The sequence below is a fragment of the Rhamphochromis longiceps genome, linkage group LG3 (genome assembly GCF_057381845.1).
Source record: "Rhamphochromis longiceps isolate RC_006_pf linkage group LG3, R_longiceps_female_GT1.1, whole genome shotgun sequence".
NCBI lineage: Eukaryota > Metazoa > Chordata > Actinopteri > Cichliformes > Cichlidae > Rhamphochromis > Rhamphochromis longiceps.
This window is the reverse complement of record NC_140559.1, coordinates 4044174-4071888: the sequence shown is the minus strand read 5'-3', so window position 1 is coordinate 4071888 and position 27715 is coordinate 4044174. Positions and strand designations below refer to the sequence as shown.

The 27715-nt window shown below is 42.8% G+C and overlaps 1 protein-coding gene across 1 annotated transcript; it reads left to right on the top strand.

Moving 5' to 3' along the window:
* Positions 1-318: 318 nt before the first annotated feature.
* On the top strand, positions 319-25796 carry LOC146672567 (uncharacterized). Its single transcript, XM_085400881.1, has 6 exons — positions 319-416; positions 2681-2786; positions 16510-17442; positions 23994-24142; positions 25188-25354; positions 25609-25796. Exons 2-6 carry the CDS (start codon positions 2769-2771, stop codon positions 25794-25796), a joined length of 1455 nt encoding a protein of 484 aa, XP_085257007.1. The 5' UTR covers positions 319-416; positions 2681-2768.
* Positions 25797-27715: the final 1919 nt, after the last annotated feature.

Sequence of the window (27715 nt, the reverse complement as noted above, 5' to 3'; positions counted from 1 at the left end):
GTAAGTTTATTAATAAAACACCATATTTCTGCCTTTTTATAAGGATATGAATTGTACATACAATCAATTTCAGACTCAACCAACAAAAAGCCTCTCAGAACAATATTTATATGTTGATTTTTTTCGCCTACTCATATCATAATTTTTTTACTCCTGGTTCTGTATGTTCATGTTCTGTTCTTTTGTAAACTTCATCTGTTTGTATGTTGTATACTCATTGTGTTTCAATAAAGTTCGATTTAAAAAAAGGTACGTTCTAAACGAAGCTTCAGACGTCACTGATCACGTGACTCTGGCCAAACAAATCAAGCCTCGACACGGTGCTTCTGAAGCAGCGCGTTGATCTTTCTGACACACGCACCGGAGCGTCAGCTTCAAGCGGACCATCACTACGTCTCACATCTAAAGGTGTCAAGGTAACTTTGAACTGAGTTCAGTCAATCTGGAGTTTTTCCAAGTTTTCTGTTGCTCTCTGTGAGAGAAGAGCGTTAAAGGCGGGGCTCTCCAGAGTCCAGCAAAACAGGAAACCACAGCTGGGTGTGTGTAAGTGTGCAAACCAATAGAATGCATCGTGGTGGGGGGGCATCACGGGCAAGAAAAAAATAAAATAATCGGTCGTACCCATGCTTCCCCGACGTCATGCCAGCGCATATTGGGAAATTCGTAGGCACCGATCGGTTTTCTATCAGCCATTTGCTGGGAGTAAGGGCGCCCTCCGTTTGCGAGGTGCGCCTGCTGCTGGCGGCACAGGGAGGAGAGGGCGGGGTGGCGGGGAGTCTCTGGCTGGCTGGAGCGGCATCTAATAACCAACTCGCAAAACAAAATAAAAACAACAAACAGATATTATGATACAGACTTATAATCTGCACCCATGTTTTTTCTACATTCTATAAAGTGAGCGCGAGAGCCCTCGGTGCGCCTGCGCGCTGCTGAAGTCAAAGTAAACTTTATTGTCATCTCCGCTACAGACAGTCCAGCATATAGAGAGACGAGACGACGAGGCTGCAGTTACAGCGGTGCAAGTAAACAAACAATAAATATAAGAAGAGTAAGAAAATAAATCTACACTTTAGGACTCGGGGTAAAGGATCAATAACAATTTAATTTATAATTTACAGTTTGATGATTTAAAGTCTCACACAAGCCGTCAAAAGGGGCGGGGCCGGCTGCTTCCAAGTAGAGCACATTTCATTTATAATGATGTAAATCCAAGCCCATCATGGATTCACGATCTGAATCCTGGGTTGTGTGAAATCCCAGAAATCAACCTTAGACAAAGTGAATCTGTGAACTAAGGTGTAGGTCTGTTAGGTTAATTGTGCTGATCCTCGGGTTGGGGGATTTGTGTTTGTACTGGAGCGCAAAATTCAAACCAATGGAAGATGGACAACAAAAGTTCAAAGCCATCAGGTGCTCAGGTTAGAAAAAAGAGAAAAGATGCAGGTAAGCAGACGTGTGATTGGATAATGGCAGGTCATCCTGAACCAATCAGACTAAACTCCAAACAATACATTATGTTACAGATTTTAATATTAATTAGTCATTGTTACTTGTTGATTTGTCCTTTTCTCATTGTGTGACGAATTATGACGACTGTTTGGTAGCTGTTATTGTCTCTCTCTCTTCATGTGTGTTTCTCTGGTGAAACAATAGTTTTGTGTTAATGTTAGGGCTGCACGATTTTGCATAAAATGAGAATCACGATTTTTTGGCTTAGAATTGAGATCATGATTCTCTCATAACAATAAATAAACATAAAACAACAAATGTCTCACGTTTTGTTGTTGCAGCAAAATGTTGTCCTGCTTGAAATTCCGTCTCCACCGTTGCTCGACGCTGCGTGTACAGAGCAGGTAGTGCAACAATAGAAAAATAGTTGCGGGACGGCACTGTGTAGCGTTTGTCTAGGGTGTTGATCGTTTTCCTAAATCCCTCGTTTTGCACAGTGTTGATGGAGCCATATCTTTGGTCAGGTGATAAGTGATAGCCTCCGTGATGTCTTTGTGCCTGCGGGAGTTCGACGTGTATAGGGAAGCGCTGTATAAGGTTCCCGTTATTGATGTTTGGGTGGTTGACCGGGACGGATTTTCTCCTGTCACTTTCTCGTCATCCCTGACGTGCTCTCCGTGGTTTTTTCCCTGCTAATTTTAGCATCACACGGCACAGCTTCTGTATCACGTGGTATAAGGCTCCGCCCTTGTCATTTGTTGAGCAGGAAGAGTGAGCGCTTGTTTTCATGCAGAGTACGTCCCGGATCAAAATGTGAAGTTTTACAAATCACCACTTCTTTAGTCAATATCATTTCAGTCTCAGACAACCTCGTTTCTCTTACAGAGGTTGAATGCACCTTCTGCGGATGGCGGTACCACACAGTGTGCGTGGACTTCCCCTGCACAGAACGCAACTACAAATGCTGTGAATGCTAAATAAACAGAAACAAATGATCCCTGTTGTCTTTGCTTGATGATTGGTTTGAGTCTTGACAATCCACATTGCTGGCGTTGCATCTTTCAAAGCCAGCAATGGCAGGTATCAGTGCTCAAACCTTTTGTGTTGTTTCCAACAAGTTGCCCACCTCGGGAAACAAAAATGTGTTCTTTTACTTGTCAGATGAACATATGAGACACTTTGACTCTTCAGTGCAGTGTGGAGCCTAACAAAGATCTGTTTTGTGTCCCAGCTGATCAGCAGGAGGAGGAGAGTCTGACGGAGCAGCAGAGGAACATTTTCAGCTACTTGGACTCAGCTCAGCCACTACAGAGGAAACAATGAGCTCAACACAGAAGGTGACAGACAGAGCAGGACCATATGACCAAAGATATTTATCACCATATACATTTGAACATTTGCCATAACGATGTAGCTGACGATAGAATTGACACCAGACAAAATACTTTACAGCTCCACAATGTCATGATTCGAGTTTTGAGGAGAAGACAAACGACTGCATGGTCTCAGTAGATGCCAGAATAGTGATCTTTATTACACACTTCTAAGACAGAAGCATGGGAAGACAAGCGTACAGCCACAGATCTCCGCCGGGCGGCGGCTCTCCATATCTTTTATATTATTCATGATGACGTCACACAGACCTTACTGGAAATGATATCAAGTCCCCACAAACCCAAAAGTCTTCCTTATATAGACATCAGATGGTACTTTTAGAGAAAAACAAGTGTGTGATCTGTTGTGCATTTTGTGAAACTGTGAGTCCACTAGAGAGGATGTCCTGAGACGACCTCCCTTTGTTAATAAGTGTGTATGTGAGGGAACGTGCGTGTCTTTCATAAGTCTGTATATATGTGCACGTTAGTGAGGCCTGACTACGTGCATAACTGAATGTAACAGTCCAGCTCGAGTGGAGTGGTGATGTTGCAACAGTTTAAGCAGAGAGAAAGTAAGCTGGTGGAGAATTACCTTGTAGCCGATTTACTAAGAATGATATGATGAATGATACAATGATATATTGCTGATAAAACTGATGCAGACTAATGAAGTAATAATGAACTAATAACAGTGCATGTAAATGATATCAGTGAGATTAAAATAACATCCATTATCCTAACAACTCCTTTGAAACAATGTAAGACATTCAACATAATACAGGTCAATCCAACAGATCTAATGATTTTCACACTCTTCTAAGTCAGAGGTCTAATGCAAACTAAAACTACATACCATATTATAATGCAACTACTTTGATCTCATATATAAGGTAACATATGATAACAAATTAATCTCCACATTTCCCCCTTTAATCTCTTATCTCAAAGAGATTCCTTACATCATACACTCTAATGTTGCAACGTCCACATCTCCTTGGTCCCGAGACCCTCTGTCCCCCTTTAACGGGTGGACCGTATGGGGGATGACCTCTGCGTTTACGCAGTTCAGATGCAAACAAAATTAGATTTACACCCATGACAGCAGTTACAGATGACACTCCCATCAGTCCCCAATTCTCCCACAGCTTTATTTTGGTGCTCCGGTTTTCCACCCCCTTTTTACCACTTATACCCTTCAAATGTACTTAGAATAGCCCCTCTGTCTAACGGGCTTTTAACCTTTATTTTATTGGTGCAGCTACCAGTATCTTCCAGTCGGGTGATTCTCAGCTTCTTTCTTCGACTTCCGGGGTTAGACCACCCTTTAGTCGTTACACAGATCTGGGGATTATTCTGCCCCACTTTCAAACAAAGATCTGTGTGTTTGTTGTCCGTTATCACCGCCGTGTCCCCCTTTTTGCCAAGAGCCTCTCGAACCTCGTCGGTCTCTTGTGTTCCTAGTTTTCGCCAACCCCTTCCTGGTTATTGCTGTGGTTATGGGATCCATCCTCTCAAGGAGCCCCAAGGCCATGACACTTGACCCCAGTTGCTATCTCGGCAGTTCCTACATCTGTCTCTGCTGTTAGGGGTCCTCCTAACTCCGTGTCCCCGTCTGGTGTCTGTTCCTTTCTCTGCAAGAGACAGAAAGCCAACACCTCTCCCTCGCTGGCTCTCCTAACCTAATGTTGTTGACTTTGTTTATTCCAATCCTATGCCATGCTTATGTGTGTAAGCGTGCATGCATTTAACCCTCTGCACGTGAAGTCAATAGCTCCAATATATCAATCCGATCCGTTGTCGGATGAAGCTTTTGACCTTCACAGACTAAGTGCCAGCTCCTTATAAGCACATTTGCAATGTGTGTACAAGTGAACAACAAACCTCAAACAAATTGGGCATTCTTAATTCCAACTTAAGTGTAGTACTCAGTTTCTGATCATCTAATTATGCTTCTCACTGGTCCCGTAAATTGTCTAAAAACCTTTAATTTTGCCATACCTAAATTATTAAAACACAAACCAAATCATAGACCCCCTATATAGCTTTTGCCTTTATGAACCTGAGCACAATTCTATAATGAGCAACAACCTGCAATACGTACCAAAAATCTTCATGGTCACACCTGCAATTAAAGATCAAATGCACTTTATACCTGTTTTAATTCTTCCTTATATAGAACCTCCTCAGTGTCAGGTTAGTTTTAATTAGTCTCAATTAATTGTTCTAGTTGTATTTTGCAATCTCCCCACTGCAAACTGCACAAGAACACTACACATCCTCTCTAAAACACTCTCCCGCCAACCTGTAACCCTGTGTAAAACATTAGTCAGCAGTTACCTGTTAAGCTCCTTTAACTCCCAATTCAGCTAAAAAGCAAACCTGTTAAATCAAACAGCTTATTTACAACCACCTGCAAATCATAAGAGTAATAAGAGATTCAGCACAACAGACAAGTATCATGTTCCGGTTTTCTCCAATCATTAAATCACTATTATTGCCGCAATTTGTTTTATTCACCCTTTGGGCAATGTTACTCCAAGAGCCCCCTAATTGGCCAGTTAGTGAGCTCTATGTCAAACTGTCCCCAAATTTGTTATTTGTTTTATTATTATTCTTTGTTTTCATGTCACTTGTCTGTTTTCTCCTCATGCATTCTTAACAAAGCAAAGCAAACATTAGCAGCACATTGACCGCGGTCAGCCATCTACCTCCCAGAGATGCTATAAAAGATTTCCTGTAAAAAACATCACAGTTTTCAAGACAGGATGTGTCTTATCCAACACCCTCCCAAGAATACAGTGTAATGGCATCACCAACTCCTAACCTAAAACACCGTTTCTTCACACATCAGCCCAGAAATCCTGTAATAAAAAACTTATTGGCAAGCATCAACCACTTGTCAACTTAAAAAGAGAGTGTTAACGCTGCGCAAGTGTGTACACACAATTTCACATACACAGAAAGTTAAAGTTAAATTGTCATGCAACCTCAGATGTCGCTGTCCTCCTTCTGCTCCTGTAGAAAGAAACACATAAATTCATCCACCCTTTTATCCTATCTAGGTGGAGGTTAACCTTGAGTCATGGTCAAGTCTTGTCATCTTTTACCAGTCAGTCCGTTTGTTTTTATTTCCATCCATTCTTTCTTTCTTTGCTGATAGTGGAAACCATCGCCGCATTTAGATTTCCGCCCTCAGCAAAATGAGCTCATTTCAAAAAGAAAAACAAGAACTTGAGATCGGATTACCTCGCTGAATCCTTTTTTAGACAGGGACTCTCGTTTCTAATTGTCCCCATAAGTGTTTCCTCCAGAACCCATTTCAATGCGGAGAATACTCACTTACAACAATTTTCTCGCCGACGTGTAATGCTTGTAATTTCCGATGTGCAGATCTGCTTAAAGAAAAGATTCACAAACCAAAATCAGTGCACTGTTCAAAATATAGAACAAAATAAAATGAAAGATAACAAAAACAAAAATGCAGACGCCCGGGTCTTAGGACTTGTCACTGAATATTCCTCCTATCAGTAAAAATACCAACCTAAACCTACACAGAGTCAAATCAACACCACCTCAACCTTTTCATATTCATAAACCTATATATTTTGCTTTCGTGCAACAAAATAGAACCATTTCCATATTATGTAATTTGAGCTCTTGAAATGTTTTAGTGCTCTTAACTCTGGCAGTTTACCCCAACACTCATTCAATAACTTTCATTCAACTGCTACTTGGTCACTCAGATTTTACCTGTTCAAATTGCCTAGGGTTCAACAAAGTCTAGATCCTAGTTATCATGAAACTTGAACGGGTCTACAATGATTTACTTACACTAATTTAGAATCATCACTCAACCTAGCTCTAAGACTGGCACTGCGTGACTTTTCTCACACTGGAAACCAGAATTTAGTACAGATCTTTAATACCTCAGGCAATCGTGTTCAACAACAGAGCTTTCTCTTCTTCTCTTTTTTTAGTGTACAGTAAACAATTGAGTCGAGGCCTTAAGCCCCAGATATCTCGCACGGGCATCGTTTTCATAACCAAACTGCTCTGGACCCTGCTCCCCAAACCACACAAATGCCCTCTGGGCTTATTATTATTGTAACAGATTCTGTATTTGGATTTGTTGTGTGCAGCATTGAGCCTTTGTCAATAAAGCATTCTTCATTGCAGCAGCTGGAGCATTGTGTGTCACTTCTTAGTGAATTGAATCAACATTTTGATTTTGGTGCATGGGTGTGTATCAATTTTCACTCACTCAACGAGTGCATAAGTGTTCATGTGTGTGTTTCTCTTTTTCCAAGTCGGCGCATGCAGAAGTGTGTGTTTTGTTCATCACCTTCCTGTTCTGTTGTTTGGGTAAACCAGCGGCCTGAAGCATGCCCTGGGGTCCTGCCCTCCTCTTTGGGTCTGTTTGCATCCGTTGTTGCAGCTGCCTGCATCTTCTCCTTGTAACTTGACCCTTTTGCTTCTGTAGCTGCCGCCTGATTTCAAGTCCTGTATGTGGGACTCCAAGTCTGACTGATGGGTTCAATTAGCAGCCAGCTCCTCTGGAGCCATGCTCAGTTTCTGCTTCTGATACCTTAAGCTCTTACTGAGGGCAAAAACCTCAGTCTTTTCCTTCCACGTCAGATCAGAGTCTATTTATGTTGTCCTTACTTTGCTCCACGGCCTTCTGCAGCTCTGCTGTTCGGTTCTTCTCAGAGGTCAGCATTCTTTTGCTCACCCTCCCTTTTCCTCCTAGCTCCATGTGCGTCTCGTCACAGCTCTGTCAGCTGACGCAGTCTGGGAATTTCCCCCGTGTAGTGAAACGGGCTTTAGGTTTAGTGCTCTCCGTCTCTGCTGCATGAGATCGCATTCCTGCAGCACTGTTGACATTTTCCGGTCGTTGTTGTGGGTCAAAGATGGTAGCGGAAAGGGCAACGATGGTAGAGGGGAGGGTAGGAGTCCAGGTCAGCCTCGGCTTTTCATAAAGAAAAAACAAAAACAGGCGAACAGGAAAATGATGTTGTGTTGGCTGTGTTATTCGGAGAGGGGAGAAACAACGGGGCCTCCTCTCCCCCCTTTTTGTTTTTTCTCACCCTATAATCAACTCATAACCCCCCAAGTTGGCAGGACAACACAGGTACGTGTTAAAATTCTTAAGATCCTGTTTAGAAACCTAAAAAGGAATTTTCTATCATTCAGTAGTCATTTGTCTTAAACAATCAACAAAAACATGTCCCAATTCGACCCTTTTAACCACTAAATTTGTCGTGTCCTCACTTAATCATCAGACCAATGTCTTTTTCTTTCCAAATTAAGTTGTTGTTCTGCACCCCAGAGAGTTTATTTGTCAGTAGTGGATAAACAATATCCTTTTAAAAACAGGTGTATGTTAAGTGTCGCTGCTTTAACCCTGCTTGTACGTGCACACGTATGTAAGCTGTTTCTTCCTTGTGTATGTTTGTGTTCTTAGCCAGGTTTAATTAATGTTTATGCATTAATCGTTATGCTTGTCCTTATGAGGTTAATGCATTTTCTGCTTATATATGTGAATTTGCATGTGTTGCTCTTGCAGTCTGTCAGACTCCTACACATTTCTCCACTTGAGCCGTCAGTTTTCTTCCCCCAATTTGCTAACCCAAATTTTAAGTTCTGTGGAGCAGGGAAATTATTTTACTGCTATTGTTAAATAATTGTCATCATTACCATTGCATTAATAATATAATCTGGAGTTTATATTGCATTCAGGGGTTGAACAGTGTGTCTTTCAGAAAGGCTAAAAGTAACAGGACAGGAAACAGGCTTGGAGAGTTTTGCAGAAGTGGAAGTTATTTTGAGCAGCAGGCTAAGACGAGGCTTTAACAATGTAACAGATAGCTTTAAGAAGGCCTTAAGCAGTTATGACTATTTTATACACAATGCATATCTGTGCTTATTAAAGAGTTGGAGCTCGGTCAATTAATTGGGGGTCGGAAGCTTTGTTCGGCGCGATGTTCGGACAATCTATTGTGCAAGTGACTTGGAGCCATAGAAGGAATTGCAATACATGCTTACAAAACACTTATATATCAGATCATTTTATATTAAGCTTTTAAGTAGAAGTTCTTGGTTAAAACATTTATTTAGTAGAAGACATACACATAGTCTCAGTGAGCCTCTGGTCTGGTGAAAGGTCAGAAGTGCAACAGGTGAATTGAGAAAGAGCATGTGAGGTCGTGACACACACACATGAGTTAAATTTATTTAGAGGAGAGATTAGTCATGTCTGGTTGTAACTGCAAAAGTGTCTCGGTAAAAGAGGAACCGTCCTTGTTGTCTCGACAAGAAAGAGGAACAATTCACTTTAAGATAAGAACGGAAAGTACCAGCCATGAAAATAGAAGATGATCTTCTGGGTGAAAAGCCATTGTGGTGTTGATCTGATCTATGTATAAAATGTATCTGTGACGCATGAAGGGGCGTCAGTAAATCAAACCCTGATGCTATAAAATATCTGTTTATGCTTTGATTAAGTCGAGGACTACTGGCTGTCTGCGTACAGAGTGTCTTCCCACACGTGTGTTCATTAAAATCATTGTTTGACCAAGAGCTTCTGGACCAAGGGTGGTTTGTACTCTCCTTCCTCAATTGTGAACCTTAACAGTTCCCACCTTATTAACAGCATTCCTGGTCCTCAGCCAGAAGTTAGGGCCCACTTGTCAGGTTTCATCGAGACATGGCGCTGTGAACAATTCAACCAGAAACTTGCCTTAACATATCCAGTCAAGTTAACCTATAGGTTTTTCCTCCCGACCGCTGCACGTGGAGAATTGATCCAGGTCTGTTTATTTTCCACCTGAAAAAACATAACTGAGACATTTTATTATCATCATGAGTACTTAAGCTACCCGTTTCCCCCTCTGGCCAGAAATACCAGCTTATGTCAAGTTCATAAGTGTAAGCAGGTCTTCGTTGCTTCTCCTATATGTTTTTGTTAATGTTCAGTGAGTGTAAGCTGCTTTCTTCATTGCCTCTATATGTTATATTCAGAGTGAATTCATGCATCGTTTCACTGATTTCTTCATTCAAAACTATCTCACTTCTGATTCTTTATAAGAGTATAATTTCACATGTAACACTTTGTGTATGTGTGTTTTCCATTCACTCATTTAATTGTCAGTTATTTTCTTTCTTTATTTTATCTTCTTCAGTTTACCTCTTTTAGTTTTCTAGTGGACATCTCTAAACACCATCATGAGTTCAGGCTTTCATTTCAATCTAATTATACCCTGTATTTTCGCAGTCAAGCTTCACCTCTCCACTGGTTCCCGTCCTCTTCTCTCAGTGTCCTTTTGTGGTCCAGAATTCTCCAGCACAGTCCGTGACCTCTCCGTTTCTCTTCAGTATTTCCTTCTGGATTAAATCCCAGCCAGCCTACAGTCCACCGTGCATTTCCATCACGTGGTTTCTTCTTCTCTGTTGATGCTTTCAATCGTCTCTTTCACGATTACTCCAAGCATGGCAAATCTGACAATCAGTGTCCAGTGCTTTCCCACCGTTCAACTGTCCAGCCTGTAACTCAGAGTGCATGTCAGTTTGGTTAACAGTTCAGTTGCACTATTTTCGGCTGCTTGTAAATTCTTCTCAAGTTCACGATGTTCTATTGGTCTTCATCAGGAGATTAATTGTCCTTTTGTACTTCTTCTCAGGATAGGGACAAGTGCCAGGTCAAGCTGTAAAATTTTAAGCCAAAATCTGGCCTGTTTTCTCCCAATTATACTACTCTACTGGTTTTGGCGCCGTACTCAAAATTCCAGGTTGAGAGAAGTCCACCTTTATTTATCTGTAACCTGTATTAACACACTAAAACATACAATTAATATCATTTCATTTCTTTCCTTAAAGTCTCCATGGCCTCAAGCCCATTCAACCCCCAAAGAAACAGAGAAAAAACAGTTTTGCACTTTTTCCTTTAATATTATTAAATGGACGCACGCTGGCCCCCCTTTCTCTCCTTCTCTCTCTGTGCACATACACACACTCAATGCAGGGTTACAGGCCCCCCTTCTTGCAGCTGCTTGAGACAGAGAGAGAGAGAGAGAGAGACACTTTTCCTTTTTTCCTGCCTAGAGCTTAACTCTTATATGGGCATGCACACTTCCTGTCACACACACACAGCCCCAACCTTTTTTCCTCCAACACAGAGAGTTTCTCTACTCTTCTCTTTTTTTTTTTTTTTTTTTTATCCCTCCAGCACACATACACACACAAAATCCCTTCTCAGAGGGAGAACAGAAAAGAGAAAAGAGTTTTCCTTTTTTCAACAGGCAGTTTCAGATTTAACAAGATGACAGTTTATACACTAATTTACACTTTATTCACACACACGCACACAAGTAATTTACATTCTATTTATATACGGGCCCGTATAGACATAAACACACCGCATGCCAGAACCACTTATCTCGTTTATGTCTCTAGCGGTGTTCCTAAACTTTTGAGTAATTTAAAAAGCCTCTAAGCCCAGGGCCGCGCCCTTACTGATCAATTACACGTTTCAAGTACGCCGCCTTGGAAACGGTCAGATTCCTAAGTCCTAGTAATTTATAACTGCTTCCCCACCAGGAAAAACCGGGACCTCCACCAGCCGCGTGAACTATCCCAGATCACGCTTTTGGCTTTACTTAAAGTTCCCAAGCCCCAATGTTAACAGGATACAGCCGAGTCCGACTCTGTCAATCAATCAATGCAGTAGAAGGCAATCACTCGTAGATTACCTGACCTGTTAACGGGCGTCCGAATCTCCGTGGAAGGTCACTCCAGGCTAGAACCTAACCACGCGTCTGCGATTAGGGGTCAGCGCCACCTGCTGGACAACTGCATTCTTAGAGAGCCGCGCTCTCAGTCCTAAACGAATTTACTTGTTTTAAAAGCCTCACTGTTGGACCCCTGCCATCCAGTTTCATTTATCTGAAGCCCAAGACCGCGTCTCTGCTAATCGATTGGATCAAATCCCCTACACTACCGATTGACTGGCTGGCATTCCCAGTCAACCCACATTTAAACCTTTTAAACCGTATAGACTTAAACACATAACCTCTTAACTCAACAGTTCACTCTCAAAATAAACAGCAATACATTTACTCAGTTCACTATTCCCTGCCTTTAACACTAATTACCCCAAAATCACCCCGGACAGACCAGAAGCCCCACTGAGTGAACATTTAATTTAACTCAATTTCCAATTCAGCACCTTTGGACATCACTCAACAGGCGGTGCTTACCTCTCCTATTTCGGGGCCCATCACTCAGTCGAGCTCCTGGCCGTCCGTCTGACACCACTAGACCGTCAGCCAAGGTCCATTATTAGTCTCCCCCTCAAACCGGTGTTTCGGCACCAAGAATGTCATGATTCGAGTTTTGAGGAGAAGACAAACGACTGCATGGTCTCAGTAGATGCCAGAATAGTGATCTTTATTACACACTTCTAAGACAGAAGCATGGGAAGACAAGCGTACAGCCACAGATCTCCGCCGGGCGGCGGCTCTCCATATCTTTTATATTATTCATGATGACGTCACACAGACCTTACTGGAAATGATATCAAGTCCCCACAATCCCAAAAGTCTTCCTTATATAGACATCAGATGGTACTTTTAGAGAAAAACAAGTGTGTGATCTGTTGTGCATTTTGTGAAACTGTGAGTCCACTAGAGAGGATGTCCTGAGACGACCTCCCTTTGTTAATAAGTGTTTATGTGAGGGAACGTGCGTGTCTTTCATAAGTCTGTATATATGTGCACGTTAGTGAGGCCTGACTACGTGCATAACTGAATGTAACAGTCCAGCTCGAGTGGAGTGGTGATGTTGCAACAGTTTAAGCAGAGAGAAAGTAAGCTGGTGGAGAATTACCTTGTAGCCGATTTACTAAGAATGATATGATGAATGATACAATGATATATTGCTGATAAAACTGATGCAGACTAATGAAGTAATAATGAACTAATAACAGTGCATGTAAATGATATCAGTGAGATTAAAATAACATCCATTATCCTAACAACTCCTTTGAAACAATGTAAGACATTCAACATAATACAGGTCAATCCAACAGATCTAATGATTTTCACACTCTTCTAAGTCAGAGGTCTAATGCAAACTAAAACTACATACCATATTATAATGCAACTACTTTGATCTCATATATAAGGTAACATATGATAACAAATTAATCTCCACAACAACTTTATTAAAAACCCATCAATGTATTTTCACTGAAACAAGCAGCTGTTGTTTATGTGCATTAAAGTTATATAAAAATGTAACAGTGCAAATGCAAATTCCTCGCTGACAGTTTAACCAAAAGGCGTTTCCAGTGGAAACTGGCCGACACATCCTGAGCATAACCATGTATAATATCCACTAAACTTCAGAAGAGGTTATACAGTCGTGGCCAAAAGGTTTGAGAATTGCATAAATATTGGAACCTGGAGAAGTTGCTGCTTAAGTTTTTATAATAGCATTTTGCCTGCACTCCAGAATGTTATGAGGAGTGATCAGATGAACTGCATCGTCCTTCTTTGCCATGAAAACGAACTTAATCCCCAAAAAGCCTTACCACTGCATTACATTGCTGTCATCAAAGGACCTGCTGAGACCATTTCAGTGATCGTCTTCTTAACTCAGGTGAGAATGTTGGCGAGCACGAGGCTGGAGATCATCATGGCTGTATCCCGATTCAGGTTCTGCAGCTTTAAAGTCCTCAAGGGCCGCGTACTCAAAGACCGCTAAGGCCGAAGTGCGAGGCTCGTAGGCTCGTGAAATGGGACGTCTAGCCTCCGTCGCGCTGCCCAGGTTGCCTAGCAACCATGATACTAACAGCTGGAAACGTTTCATACAGCTTTGTTTGACAGAAATGAAGGAGAACATATTTAGTTCATTTGTTTCTACATGAGCTCTGTGTGATTTGATGAGTATCTGAGGCTGAGACCACAGGACTGTGAAACATGATTGTTGGGCTTCATTTCTGTGCTGAACAGTCGTTTAAGATTAGCTGTAAATAACAATTAGCTGATGTTGTTCATGAGACTAAAGTCAGTGTAAATATAATATGGCCAATATTATAGTTATCATATTAATCACTTCACTCACAGATAAGTATCTGTGACAGTGTGTATACAGATGTATCATATATAAGAGACAAATATTGTTCTTGTAATATGTTGGTACTAAATGTGGCTCAATGCTTACATATATGTGTAAAAAGCAAATGTAGGAGCTGTGATAACTGTGTCTGATAGAATGAAGAGTAGACTGATATATGAAATATTCCTTTATTGGGTGAGAAAATCAGACCATGTCATAACTGCTTTAAGTCACACAGAATAGATATCAGAGCCTTAAACAGGCTGACTTCTGCTAAATGGGTCAAACTGGGCAGAAAGTCTACAAACACATAACATCCTTATAGAATATGATGTAACACTATAGATCAACTTAGCTCAGAATATATAAAGCATATAAACAGTTACAGCAATATGATGCAACAAAGACAGCAGCTACTGATCCAAAACACTCAAAGCTTCAAAGAACTGAAACCAACATTTATTTTTAGCTCCATCCTGCTGCTGATACAGACTTTAGGTTTCTGAACATTAAACTTGTTGCTGCCTTTCATAGTGTGTAACTTGAAGGCCCTGAGTACTTTCTCCCACACTGAAAACACTGGGATGATCACATTATTTGAACATTACCTAATAAGACTGATTCAGCACAGACAGTTATGTTAAACTTTCCTAGCAGTCCTTCACAAACAGGGAACAGTCTGTCTATTCCCTCCATCTGTCAGCAGCTGCTGGCTCTTCCTCCTCCTCTTCCTCACACACTGCTGAGTTTGTCCTGGTGGATCATCAGGGCTGCAAAGCCTCACAGATGATGTGCAGCAGTGGGTCCCTCAGTCTGTCCTCACTCTGGACACTTGCAGTCGTCACACATGGAAATCAAATGTGTGATAAGCTGCAGGATTCAAACACAAGTGTAACTTATAAACACATGTTCATACTTTTATTCCACAATCAGAGAGAAAGAAACAGAGAGAGAGTGCAGGACAGACAGACAGGTGACAGTCTCAGGTGTACACACTGCTACACAACAGCACCAGAGAAGCAGGATTTAGTGTTTGTGTTATTACGAGTGTAAACAAGAAGAGTTCCAGATGGTGCAGTGGACACATGTGTGACTGCTGTGATTAAAGCATCTTTCTTTCAGCTTAACGAGTGAACCGTCAGCTCGTTCAAACACACGTTAAAGTGCGTTTGGCTCGACACCACCGAACAGAGGCAGCAATATAACACAGCTAACATTAACAGTGCAGTGAATCCTGCTTGTGCCGTGATGTTCAGGACTGCAAACCGAGCAGCATCACTGACTTTCAGCTTGTTGTGTTTGTGGATATATGACTGACTTTAATTATCCACAAAATCATCACATTCTCTGTAGGATTAAGGTCGACTATTGAACGGCGTATATTTTAAAGGCTTTAAAACCAAGTTAACGCTGAAAGTACAAACATCACTAATGTCACATAACTCTGCCGACAAGGCATAGCTATGGCTATGAAATGCTCTTTGTGTATCACTTCTTCATTATGAAAGATGTCATTAATGCACTAGTAATGTCTCATCTGGAGTATTGTTCAATCATTTGGTCAGCAGCTAATAAGACAGATCTTAACAGACTTCAGTTAGTCCAGAATAAGGCGTCCAGATTAGTGTGAAGATGTTCATACTATACTAATATTGATAAAATGCATAATAACCTTTCTTGGCTTCCTGTACAGGCTAAAATATTCTATGGCTTACTTGTAGTTCTAAAGAAAGCAATTCTGTTAAACACACCACATTTATTCTGCTCAGCTGCAGTATCCAGATGAAATACATCATCATATTACACAGTTTTCAACAAGCTGCAATTTAGTAAATGCTCGAGTTAAAAGTAACGTTTTGTAAAACTGTTACATTTAGAGCAACTTTTAAGTGGAATAAGTTGCCTTAAAAAATTAGAGAATTATTCAAAACTTCAATGAACACTTAAAAGCCGATTTACAGAGCTTTTAGTTGTTGTAAATATTGTAAGACATGATTTGTTTTTGAAATTTGTGTAATGTGCCTCAATGTTATTGATATTATTATTATTATTATTATTGATTGCTTATATTTGAACAATTGTGAAACCTCACTGTGGATGTAAGAGTGAAATTATGTGGATATCTTGAATCCACTTTATTGTGTAATATTTTATGTGAGTATTTGACGGAAGACGAGCAACATCTGTTGTGGAAGCTAACGGGGTTCCTTTAGAATAAACAAACATAGGATTTATTATCACTGAATAATTCTGTATAAATCTATACAAATTATAGAAATATGTAATAGGAAACAACAAAATAATCTAAATTATAAAATTGTGTGTGTGTGTGTGTGTACAATCAGGAGGGATGGGCATGATTTTAGTGTTTGAACAGTCATGAATTATCTTTAACAGCAGGTTGGATGTAATGTGTTAGAACTACCAGCAGGTGGGGATAAGAGACCTTTAAGGTGTTTGGTGCCACGCTCCACCTTCAGGTTTAAAACTATTGTTAATGGAGTTTGAAGGTTGAGTTTGTTCCACGACTGCATTTCACTCACTGCCTCTGTTTGTATCTCTGTCACTGCAGGACCAACATGGAGCCAGAAGTCAGCGCTCTCAGGAGGCCGACAAACCTCACAGAAGAAAGGGAGAGAAAAAACACACCTGTGACGAGTGTGGGAAGGGTTTTACTGTGAGGGCTAAACTAAAACAGCATCAGGTCATCCACACTGGAGAGAGACCGTTCAGCTGTGACTTGTGTGGAAAGTCTTTTTCCTTCAAGGGTTCCCTAAAAAAACACCAACTCATCCACAGTGGAGTTAAAGCGTACAGCTGTGATCAGTGTGGCAGAGCTTTTACTGACAGTAGCAACTTACAGAAACATCTAGTTACCCACTCTGGAATTAAGGCATACAGCTGTGATCAGTGTGGCAGAGCTTTTACTCAAAGTAGCCACTTACAGAGTCATCTAGTTACCCACTCTGGAATTAAGGCATACAGCTGTGACGAGTGTGGGATGGAGTTTACTGTGAGGGCTTCACTAAAACAGCATCAGGTCATCCACACTGGAGAGAGACCGTTCAGCTGTGACTTGTGTGGAAAGTCTTTTTCCTTGAAGCGTTCCCTAAAACAACACCAACTCATCCACAGTGGAGTTAAAGCGTACAGCTGTGATCAGTGTGGCAGAGCTTTTACTCACAGTAGCCACTTACAGAGGCATCTAGTTACCCACTCTGGAATTAAGCCATACAGCTGTGACATCTGTGGAAAAACTTTCAGCCAGAGAGGGAGCCGAAATAAACACCTACGCATTCACACCAGACATGATGTGTACTGCTGTGAACAGTGTGGCAAAGAGTTTATAACTCACACACACTTACAACAACACATATTTACCCACACTGAGGACAGACCTTATCAATGTGACCTGTGTGAGAAGACTTTTAAAACTCCACGTCACCTGAGACGACACCAACAGATCCACACCAGAAAGAGACTCTACAAGTGCAGCTACTGTGAGGTATGTATTTATATTGTTATCTTGTCATTTTAGCCTGACTGTTTGGAACAACTCTGCTCATTAAACTGTGTTAGCATGTTAGCAATTCTACTGCATGGAAAAGCAGCTCTGAGTGATTATTCAGATTTTCCTTTCAGTTATGATTTTAGTATTACTGTAGTATTATGGTGGTAGTATTGTAGTTATTGCAGCCCAGTAAACTGAGTGTGTTAACTGAAACAGTCAAATGTAGTTGGACGTCTGCAGAGATGCTCTTTATTTCAGGCGACGTTCAGGATACAAATGTTGAAGGACTGACTTACACTGTCTTTGTGTCTTTGTTTAGAAGCAGAGCGACACAGATGGATCCAGTTCTCAACCCTGTCATCACTGTGGTGGTGGGAAAGACTTTCATTGTGACCTCTGTGGAAAAACTTTCAGTCGGCAAGCTGCCCTTAAAACACATCAACGTAGACACACTGGAGACAAACTGAAATACTGCAAAGAATGTGGGAGAAGCTTCACCACACCAAGTGATTTAAAAAAACATGAACTGATTCACAGTGGGGTTAAAAAGCACCTCTGTGATCAGTGTGGGTCATCCTTCACCACTGCAGGCGAGCTTAAATCACACAAACGAGTCCACACAGGGGAGAAACCACACAAGTGCAGACACTGTGAGAGAAGCTTCTCACATTCAGGTAATCGTAACATTCATGAACGTACACACATGGAAGGAAACTACAGCTGTGACCAGTGTGACAAGAGCTTCAGGAATCTCAGTTCATACTCTGCACACAAACGATCCCACGTTACTAATAAACTGTTTCACTGTTACCAATGTGCCCAAACATTCACCTCATTGTCTGCTCTGTGCAAACATCAGCGTGATCACTCAGGGCTGAAATCACTCCCATCACTGGATCACAGTGAATCTGAAGACACAGAAAGATCCTCTGGTTTCTGTGTCAGACTCAAAAAGCTTGAGATCAGGCTCCACAGAGTTCAGATAGAATCATTTGTGTTGAACTGAACTGGTTGCTGGGCTGAACTTCTACATAATACAGATCTACATGGGATCTTCTTTTCTGTTGTTTTACTGAGTCAGTTTTGTCCTTTTTTCTCTGTCCTGGTTTTGCTCGTCTGTAAATGATTGAAACTCAGTCAAATAGTTCATTGTTCTCCAGCAAAACGTTTTGGAAACTCATGTTTAACCTTTAAAACTCTGACATGTTTTAGCACACAAGGCTTCATCGGGGAGTTCACTCATGATTGGACCATGAGAACAAAGGTTTTTAGTTCTTTCAAAGAGAGTCTTGGAGATGTTTGATGTTTCTGTTTTTCTGAAACCACCTGAAAGAAAAACTATTTTTCTTGCTTTATGTAGTGTGGAAGTTTTTAATGTTTCTTCATCTGTGATGTTCTTGAATGTGTTCACGTGAAGATGGTACAAATAAACTGTCCTTTCAACTTTAGCTCCTAATTTATTCATTATTTATGGATGTAGCACAGCAGCCGTCTCTTGATTAACACATGGAGGGCTCGGGATCTGATGGTGTCGTCTCCCTAATTTGCCCACTCAGTAAATCTCACTCATGGCCAAGAAATTGAAATAAACCTTGTTTCCCTGCTGGATAGTGATCCACTGTAACTCTGCTCCTCCTTCCTGTTTAGGATTTCTGTGGCTGAAGTAAAATTCCCTCCATCCATCACTTATCCGGCGCCCCCCGTGTGCGGCAGCCTGTTACAGCAGCTCTGCTCATTCTGAGTTTCTTTCTTTCTTATCTTTTTCTTCTCGTAATTTTTTATAACTAACGTATCAGTAATTAGACTCTGCAACCATGTTCTACCGTTTTGTGCTAGTTCTGGTCGTTTTTCTTAGTTTATTTCTACTTTTTTCCCGCGTGTCTGGGGACCCAGAGCAGGGATCCTTTGTTTACAGTAAGGATCAGCTGTTAGCGCTGCGTCCTGCAGCGGTACTGTCGGCGGACAGACCCGACATTCCCAGCGAGCTGAGGAGGAAAAGACGGGGGTGTCGTGCTGGGAAGGAGCGCCGTCGCCCGAGAAGGAGACGTTATCGACCATCTCTTCCTTCTGTAATCATTGGAAACGTAAGATCTTTGCCCAATAAGATGGATGAGCTCACGTTGCTAACCTGGTCACAGAGGGAGTACCGACAATGTAGCATCATGATGCTAACGGAGTCGTGGCTAACACCGCTAACTCCGGACACGAGCGTGACACTACCGGGATTTCAGATGCTGCGAGCGGACAGGACGAGAGAGAGCGGTAAGAGGAAAGGAGGGGGACTGACAGTGTTTGTGAGCGACAGATGGTGTAACCCTGGGCACATCACTGTGAAAGAACAACTCTGCAGCAGAGACATTGAGCTGTTAGCCGTTAGCATGCGTCCGTACTCTCTGCCCCGGGAGTTCTCGCATGTTATCGCAATAACAGCATATGTCCCCCCCTCGGCCAACGCGGATGCAGCCTGTGACTCTCTCCACTCTGTGGTCAGCAGACTGCAAACACAATCACCGAGAGCCCTTCTCATAATATCAGGGGACTTCAATCATGCCTCACTGGACTCCACACTGCCCACCTTCACCCAGTATGTGACCTGCCCAACCAGAGACAATAAAACACTGGACTTACTGTATGCCAATGCAGAAGAGGCATACAGTTCATCACCTCTCCCTCCACTGGGCAAATCTGACCACAACCTGGTGCACCTTGTCCCTGTGTATGAGCCCTTAGTGCGCAGGGATCTACCAGCCACCCGCACAGTGCAGAGATGGTCGGAGGAGAGCGAGGAGGCTCTTAAGGATTGTTTTGAGTCGACTGTGTGGGAGGTGATCTGTGACGACCACGGAGAGGACATCGACAGCCTTACTACATGCATTACTGACTATATTAATTTCTGTGTGGATAACACCGTACCTACCAGGACTGTACGGTGTTTTTCCAACAACAAACCTTGGATTACCCCAGAAATTAAAGCTGTCCTCAAGCAGAAGAGGGGGGCCTTCAAATCCAAAGACAAAGAGGAGTTGAAAAGGGTGCAGAGAGAGTTGAGGGGACTGATAAGGAATGGGAAGGACAGCTATAGGCAGAAGATGGAGAACCAGCTTCAGCAAAACAACGTTGGTGAAGTCTGGAGAGGCCTCAGAACCATCTCGGGCCACAAACAGCAGAACTCTCTGCCTGGGAGGGATGTGAGATGGGCAAATGAACTGAATCATTTCTTCAACAGATTTGATTCAGCCATGAGGCAGTCTGCAACATCGGCTGCAGACTCACCCACCCCCACTGCTGCTGTTCCACCTCAGACACTTCACACCTCCTCTATTCACCCTGCTCACTCCCCCCACCCCCAACAACAGCATCCAATACACACTCAACACAAGGCTCCAGCCTGTCTCTCTCAACCACCCAGGTTAGGAGGGAACTGAGGAGGATGGCAAGAAGGCAGCGGGCCCAGATGGCATCAGCTCGAGGGTCGTCAGGTCCTGCGCGGACCAACTGTGTGGGGTGATGGAGCACCTCTTCAACCTGAGCCTGAGGCTGGGAAGAGTCCCACAGCTCTGGAAAACCTCCTGTGTTGTTCCAGTGCCAAAGACTTCACGCCCCAAGGACCTCAACAGCTACAGGCCGGTGGCTCTGACATCCCACCTGATGAAGACCCTGGAGCGGTTGGTCCTGGCTCAGCTTCGGCGCCTAACAAGCTCATCACTAGACCCACTTCAGTTTGCCTACCAGCCTGGCATTGGAGCAGATGATGCCGTCATTCACCTCCTACATCGTTCCCTCGCTCACCTGGAGACCGCTGGAAGCACTATGAGAATCATGTTCTTTGATTTCTCCAGTGCCTTCAACACCATTCTTCCCTCGGCTCTGAAGGACAAGCTGGAGAACTCTGGAGTGGACCATCACCTCACTACCTGGATTCTGGACTACCTCACCGACCAACCACAGTATGTGAGGACTCAGGGCTGTGTGTCGGACAGGGTCGTCTGCAGTACGGGGGCCCCACAGGGAACGGTTCTGGCTCCGTTCCTCTTCACCATCTACACTGCAGACTTCTCCCACAACTCCACCCAGTGCTTCCTGCAGAAGTTCTCTGATGACTCTGCAATAGTCGGCCTCATCACTGATGGGGACAAAAAGGAGTACAGAGGACTGACTCAAGACTTTGTGGACTGGTGCCAGCTGAACTACCTCCAGATCAATGCCAGTAAAACCAAGGAGCTGGTGGTAGACTTCCGCAGGCACAAGCATTCTCCACTGCAACTACTGAACATCCAAGGTATGGACATTGAGGCTGTGGACAGCTACAGGTACCTTGGTGTTCATCTGAACAATAGACTGGACTGGACTCATAACTCAGACGCCCTCTACAGGAAAGGGCAGAGCAGGCTGTACCTGCTGCGGAGACTCAGGTCATTTGGAGTGGAGGGCCCACTCCTGAAGACCTTCTATGACTCTGTGGTGGCTTCTGCTATCTTTTATGGTGTGGTCTGCTGGGGCGGCAGCATCTCTGCTGGGGACAGGAAGAGACTGAACAGGGTGATCCGAAGGACCAGCTCTGTCCTAGGATGCCCTCTGGACCCAGTGGAGGTGGTGAGTGACAGGAGAATGGCGGCTAAGCTGTCATCCCTGTTGGACAACATCTCCCACCCCATGCAGCAGACTGTGACAGCACTGAGCAGCTCCTTCAGTGGGAGACTGCGGCACCCACGGTGTGGGACGGAGAGATTTCGCAGGTCTTTCCTCCCCACTGCTGTCAGACTCCACAACAAAGACTTTAACTGAACAAACACACACATCCATACATATGCAATAATACTAAGTGCAATAATCTTTTCTGGCATCGTTGTATTTTTACTCAGTGTATATAGCATTTGTATTCTATTTTTATCTTATTGTATATTTTTATTCTATTTTATTCTACTGTATATAGTATATTATTTTATTTTATTCTATTCTGTACAGTTGTGTACTGTATTTATTCTTATCGTATTCTAATTTTTGCATCATAACTTTTGCACTGTCCACTTCCTGCTGTGACAAAACAAATTTCCCATGTGTGGGACTAATAAAGGTTATCTTATCTTATCTTTATCTTATTACTGATTACTTCCCCAAAAAAGTAATCCCGTTACTTTACTTATTTTCAAAAGTAATTAATTACTTAGTTACTTAGTTACTTTTTAAAAACACGATTTACAACCTGAAGAGGTGATAAAGCGATAGATCTTTCAGCCCAATTCTACTTTTTCTACATAATCCATCATACAAAATGTAATCAAATGGAAAAGTCTCTTTTTTTTACTTGTTTTATCAGTTTTAATCTTTTAACTTTATGCATCAAGCAAAAATTTAATTATATGCAATATTCTCTGACTTGAATAAATTAGTTTAACATTTAAACCTATTTTCTGCACATTCCAGCACATAAAATAAAATATTTTTGTGTTTACACTCACTCTTTCAAATAAATGCAAGTAAAACACAGCAGAAAATAAATAAAGTCAAAGACTCAGCGGTCCTGTTGCTCTATTTTCACCTGTAAAGCAGGAGTGGGGTAGGCGGAGGTTTACCCTGGTGCAGGTGTGCCGCGGTCAGTTGAAGAATCCGCGAGTTTCTCTGTGAATTTCCCATTACGTCGTTGGGCACTCTGAGCTTGCTTGGAAGTTTAGGGTTTTTTTTTTCCTTGTAAAAAGTTTTCTTCCCACGCACAGCGGACGCTAATGTTTTTGTCACTTTTTATGGAATCAAACTCAAAGTAAGGTCAGTACTTCCACGCTTTAAACGCTGCACGCTCATACTGTCTCCCACAATCGATATGTGATCCATTGTTGATCTGCACACAGCTGTTGTCACTGACGGCGCACTCGTCACTGTCGTGAGACATTCTCGCAAAAAATCACAGTTTTAATAACGCAGTAATGCAGCGTTCCTACGGGAAAGTAACGGTAATCTAATTACCGATTTTGCAATAGTAATCCCTTACTTTACTTGTTACTTGAAAAAAGTAATCAGATTACAGTAACGCGTTACTGCCCATCTCTGGTAAGTACATATGTGATCATAGCTTTAGCTTTTAAATGTTTATTCTAGTTAACACAGATCAGGTGGAACAACTCAAATAAAATATCAAAAATATTAAGTGGTCATCGGTACTCAGTTTGTTCAATACTGAATACAATGGAGCACAAATTGTCCATGTCCAAACTGTCACCAAAGTGCAATTTAGACCTGGCCTGTGGTTGTTATCTAAGTGATAACCATCAATTCTACTAAAACAAATACAAAACAAAGAAATTTGACACATTCTGTTGATATCAAAAGCACACTGAACAATTCAGTGTTGTTTTACTGCTGTTCTCTCTTCACTTCTTCTCCTCTGATTCTCTCCACATGTTGCTCTGCATCAGTGCTCAGTTTCCTGACAAAACAAGATTAAATATTGCTAAATATAATAGTATCTCACTACACTTCAACATAAGTGTTTTATTTTTGTAATTGTTTATCTGTTATTTTTCAGACTGAGTCACTGTGACCTGTCAGAGAGAAGCTGTGAAGCTCTGGCCTCAGGTCTCAGCTCTCAGACCTCTAATCTGAGACAGCTGGACCTGAGTAACATTAACCTGAAGGATTCAGGCGTGAAGCTTCTGTCTGAAGGACTGAAGAGTCCACACTGTACACTGGAATCTCTCAGGTGAGATCAAGCATTTTCCTTTCATCAACTGACAGAATTAGCAGATTAATAATAAGGCAGTCCTCTAATAAGAGGAGAAGTGGAGGTGTTTTGAAGGGCAACATACTCTTATGTTAACAAGACAGGAAGTAGTTCCTGGGAACTTCTTCCTTTGTTATTGTCTAAGTAGAAACATGATGGTGAAACAGTGATGAGTTTGCAGAGGTGGATCCACAGCACACAACACAACAATACTGTTGCGTGCTGAAAGCAGACTTCTCACAGATTCTGAGGCTGCAGGTTTCATCACTGTCCAACCAAAATTCACTGAACCAGCGGTAAATGAACGTCCAAAACTAAGCTTCATGTTTAAAAAACAGATGATCAGGGGGATTTGTGTTTACATCTTTTTTGTGTGATCTGCTCACCTGCTGTTTTAGCTGTTTGGTGGTTGTTGAGATGGTTTTGTGAACTTTTAGCTGAGATTCTGACATTTCTGTAGATACCACAAGTGTCTAATTACTTTGTACAGCATGAATGGCCATAACAAGGTTTTTAACAGTAAGAAAAGTTGTAAAACTTCAGAAAATATAGTTAAAAGTCCAAAACCTTCTACGTCTGGTGGCTTGTGGTAAGGAGCAGATCAAACGAGTAAAGAATTACGTTATAATTATAAATGGCTTCAACAGCACATTCAGGTCTGTGAGACTCATTCAGACACTGAGCTGTGGCTCTGTGCTACATGCACATATTTCTGCATCTCTGCCATTCAGACACACTTTATATATAGTTTATTTTATGTAGTATTCAATACTGAACTGTACATTTAGTCTTTTTAAAGGCAGCAAGTTTTATTCAGTGTTTTCATAAAAGCCTTATTTCTATCCATTTACTGCTATTAGGAAGAACACGTGAGGTTTAAGACCTGGACCAGTTTGAAACCTTTTGTCCTCCACAGTGGAAAATGGGTGGAAATAAAAATGGGTCTCACTTTAGCCATCTCCTAATTTTATCAGTTCTACTCTCAGCGTCTTCTGTATATCTCCTGTATAAATGTTGCACTCAGCTTTGTGGTCTCCAATATCACTGAAATGCAGCCAGATGCTGCTCATTTTGCCTTTTCACTCTTTCCTGACACGCTTGCATTTCAGTACAGCTCCCATTTCTCTGTGTACTGGTCTCTACCACTACCCTTGCTGTCTATGGGACATTTCCGTCCTCTTTCACATAATGGTATGATCCCAGTCTGTCTCTTAAAGTGTTTGGCCACATGGTTTGCTCATCAGTAGTGCATTGTGTACTTATTTTAATAGTACTGCCAGTGGCGTGCACAGACATTTTGGGGGGCAAGTGCTCCAGGGGGAAAAAAGGGCACTTTTTGCATATGTGGAAAACCTTTTCTTTTTATAATAAAAAAATCGCACAGGTTAAATGCAACTTTTAACCGGATTATTCGTCCAGAATTGCTGTGCGTTGCTGACCTACAGCAGACAAGAGCTTCTGGACATCTGGACTCACAACTCCAACAGTTTTATCGCTGATCTCCGACTCATCCCAGAGATCTCCAGAACACCGGAGGCTGCCCACTCTCCCCGGCCGGGCGGAAGTGCACGCAGACGGCGCCGAGATCGTAAACAAAGGCGAGGTAGGCACGGAGGGCTACGGGCTAAGCTAAAGCTAACACCACACCGGCTGCCTTTACCCAGTATTTTCCTTGCCAATGTCCGTTCTCTGGCAAACAAAATGGATGAGATACGGCTCTCCATCACTAACAACAGACGGATTATGGACTCAAATGTCATGTTTTTCACCGAAACATGGTTGAACAACAGCTGCCCGGACAATGCTATCAAGTTAGCAGGACGCCACACACACCGAGCCGACAGGCTAGCAGATGACTCCGGCAAGACCAGAGGTGGAGGTTTGTGCATTTATATTAACAATGCTTGGTGCATGAACTCCACTACTACTGAGAGTCACTGCTCACCTAATGCGGAGTTTTTAATGGTCAAATGCAGACCTTATTATCTCCCCAGAGAACTCACTTCAATCATACTCACTGCCGTGTATATCCCCCCCGACGCTAATGCTAGGTTAGCCATGAAAGAACTTTCTGCAGCCATCAACAAACACCAGAATAAACACCCCGAGGCTGCTTTTATTGTTGCTGGCGACTTCAACCACACCAACTTAAAGACAGTCCTCCCCAGATTCCACCAACATGTCTCCTGCCACACCAGAGGAGACAAGACTTTAGACCATGTGTATTCCAACCTGGCTGGAGCCTACAAAGCCACACCCCTCCCCCACATTGGACAATCGGACCATCTCTCCCTGTTCCTCACACCTAGGTATTCACCACTCATCCAACGTGTGAAACCTGCTGTGAGGACAATTAAAGTGTGGCCAGAGGGGACAGACGCAGTGCTCCAGGACAGATTTAAAAACACAGACTGGAATATGTTCACCCACACAGACCTGGACCAGTACGCCTCATCTGTACTGGATTACATCTCCAAAACCACAGACAGTGTTACCACCCAGAAACGGATCACCATGTACCCCAACCAGAAGCCTTGGATGAACCGGGATGTTCGTCTCCTCCTGAAGGCCCGCAACACCGCCTTTAGGTCAGGAGATACACACGCCTACAGCACAGCCAGGGCTAATCTAAAGAAGGGCATCAAAAAAGCCAAACACCATTACAAAAAGAAGGTAGAAGAACACTTCTCCAACTCCAACCCCCGACGCATGTGGCAAGGACTCCAGACCATTACAGACTACAGGACCACCAAACCCTCCCCCGCATCCTCTGATGTCTCCTTCCTCAACGAGCTCAACAACTTTTATGCTCGTTTTGAGCGAGGGAACCCCACAACCACAACCAAAGCAGACATGACGCCAGACCACCAACCTCTGACTCTCTCCCCCACCGATGTAGGAGCGGTGCTGAGCAGGATCAATGTCCACAAGGCTGCAGGTCCAGATGGCATCCCCGGGCGTGTTCTCAGAGCGTGTTCTGGGGAGCTTGCAGGAGTGCTCACAGACATATTCAATCTGTCCTTGGCCCACGCTGTGGTACCGGCCTGCTTCAAATCCACCTCCATCGTCCCGATACCCAAAAACTCCAACCCATCTTGCCTCAATGACTACCGCCCAGTAGCACTCACCCCCATCATCACTAAGTGCTTAGAGCAGCTGGTCCTAGCACACTTCAAATCCTGTCTCCCCCCCACCCTGGACCCCCACCAATTCGCATACCGCCATAACAGGGGCACAGAGGATGCAGTCTCCATCGCACTGCACTCTGTCCTCTCACACCTGGACAACAACAACACCTACGCCAGAATGCTGTTTATAGACTTCAGTTCAGCGTTCAATACAATCCACCCCTCACAACTCATCAGGAAACTGACAGACCTGGGCATCAGCTCCCTCATCTGCAAATGGTTACTGGACTTCCTGACCAACCGCCCCCAACATGTCCGGCTGGATAACCACTGCTCATCTACCATCACAATGAACACCGGTGTACCACAAGGCTGTGTGATGAGCCCTTTCCTCTACTCCCTCTTCACCCACGACTGCAGACCT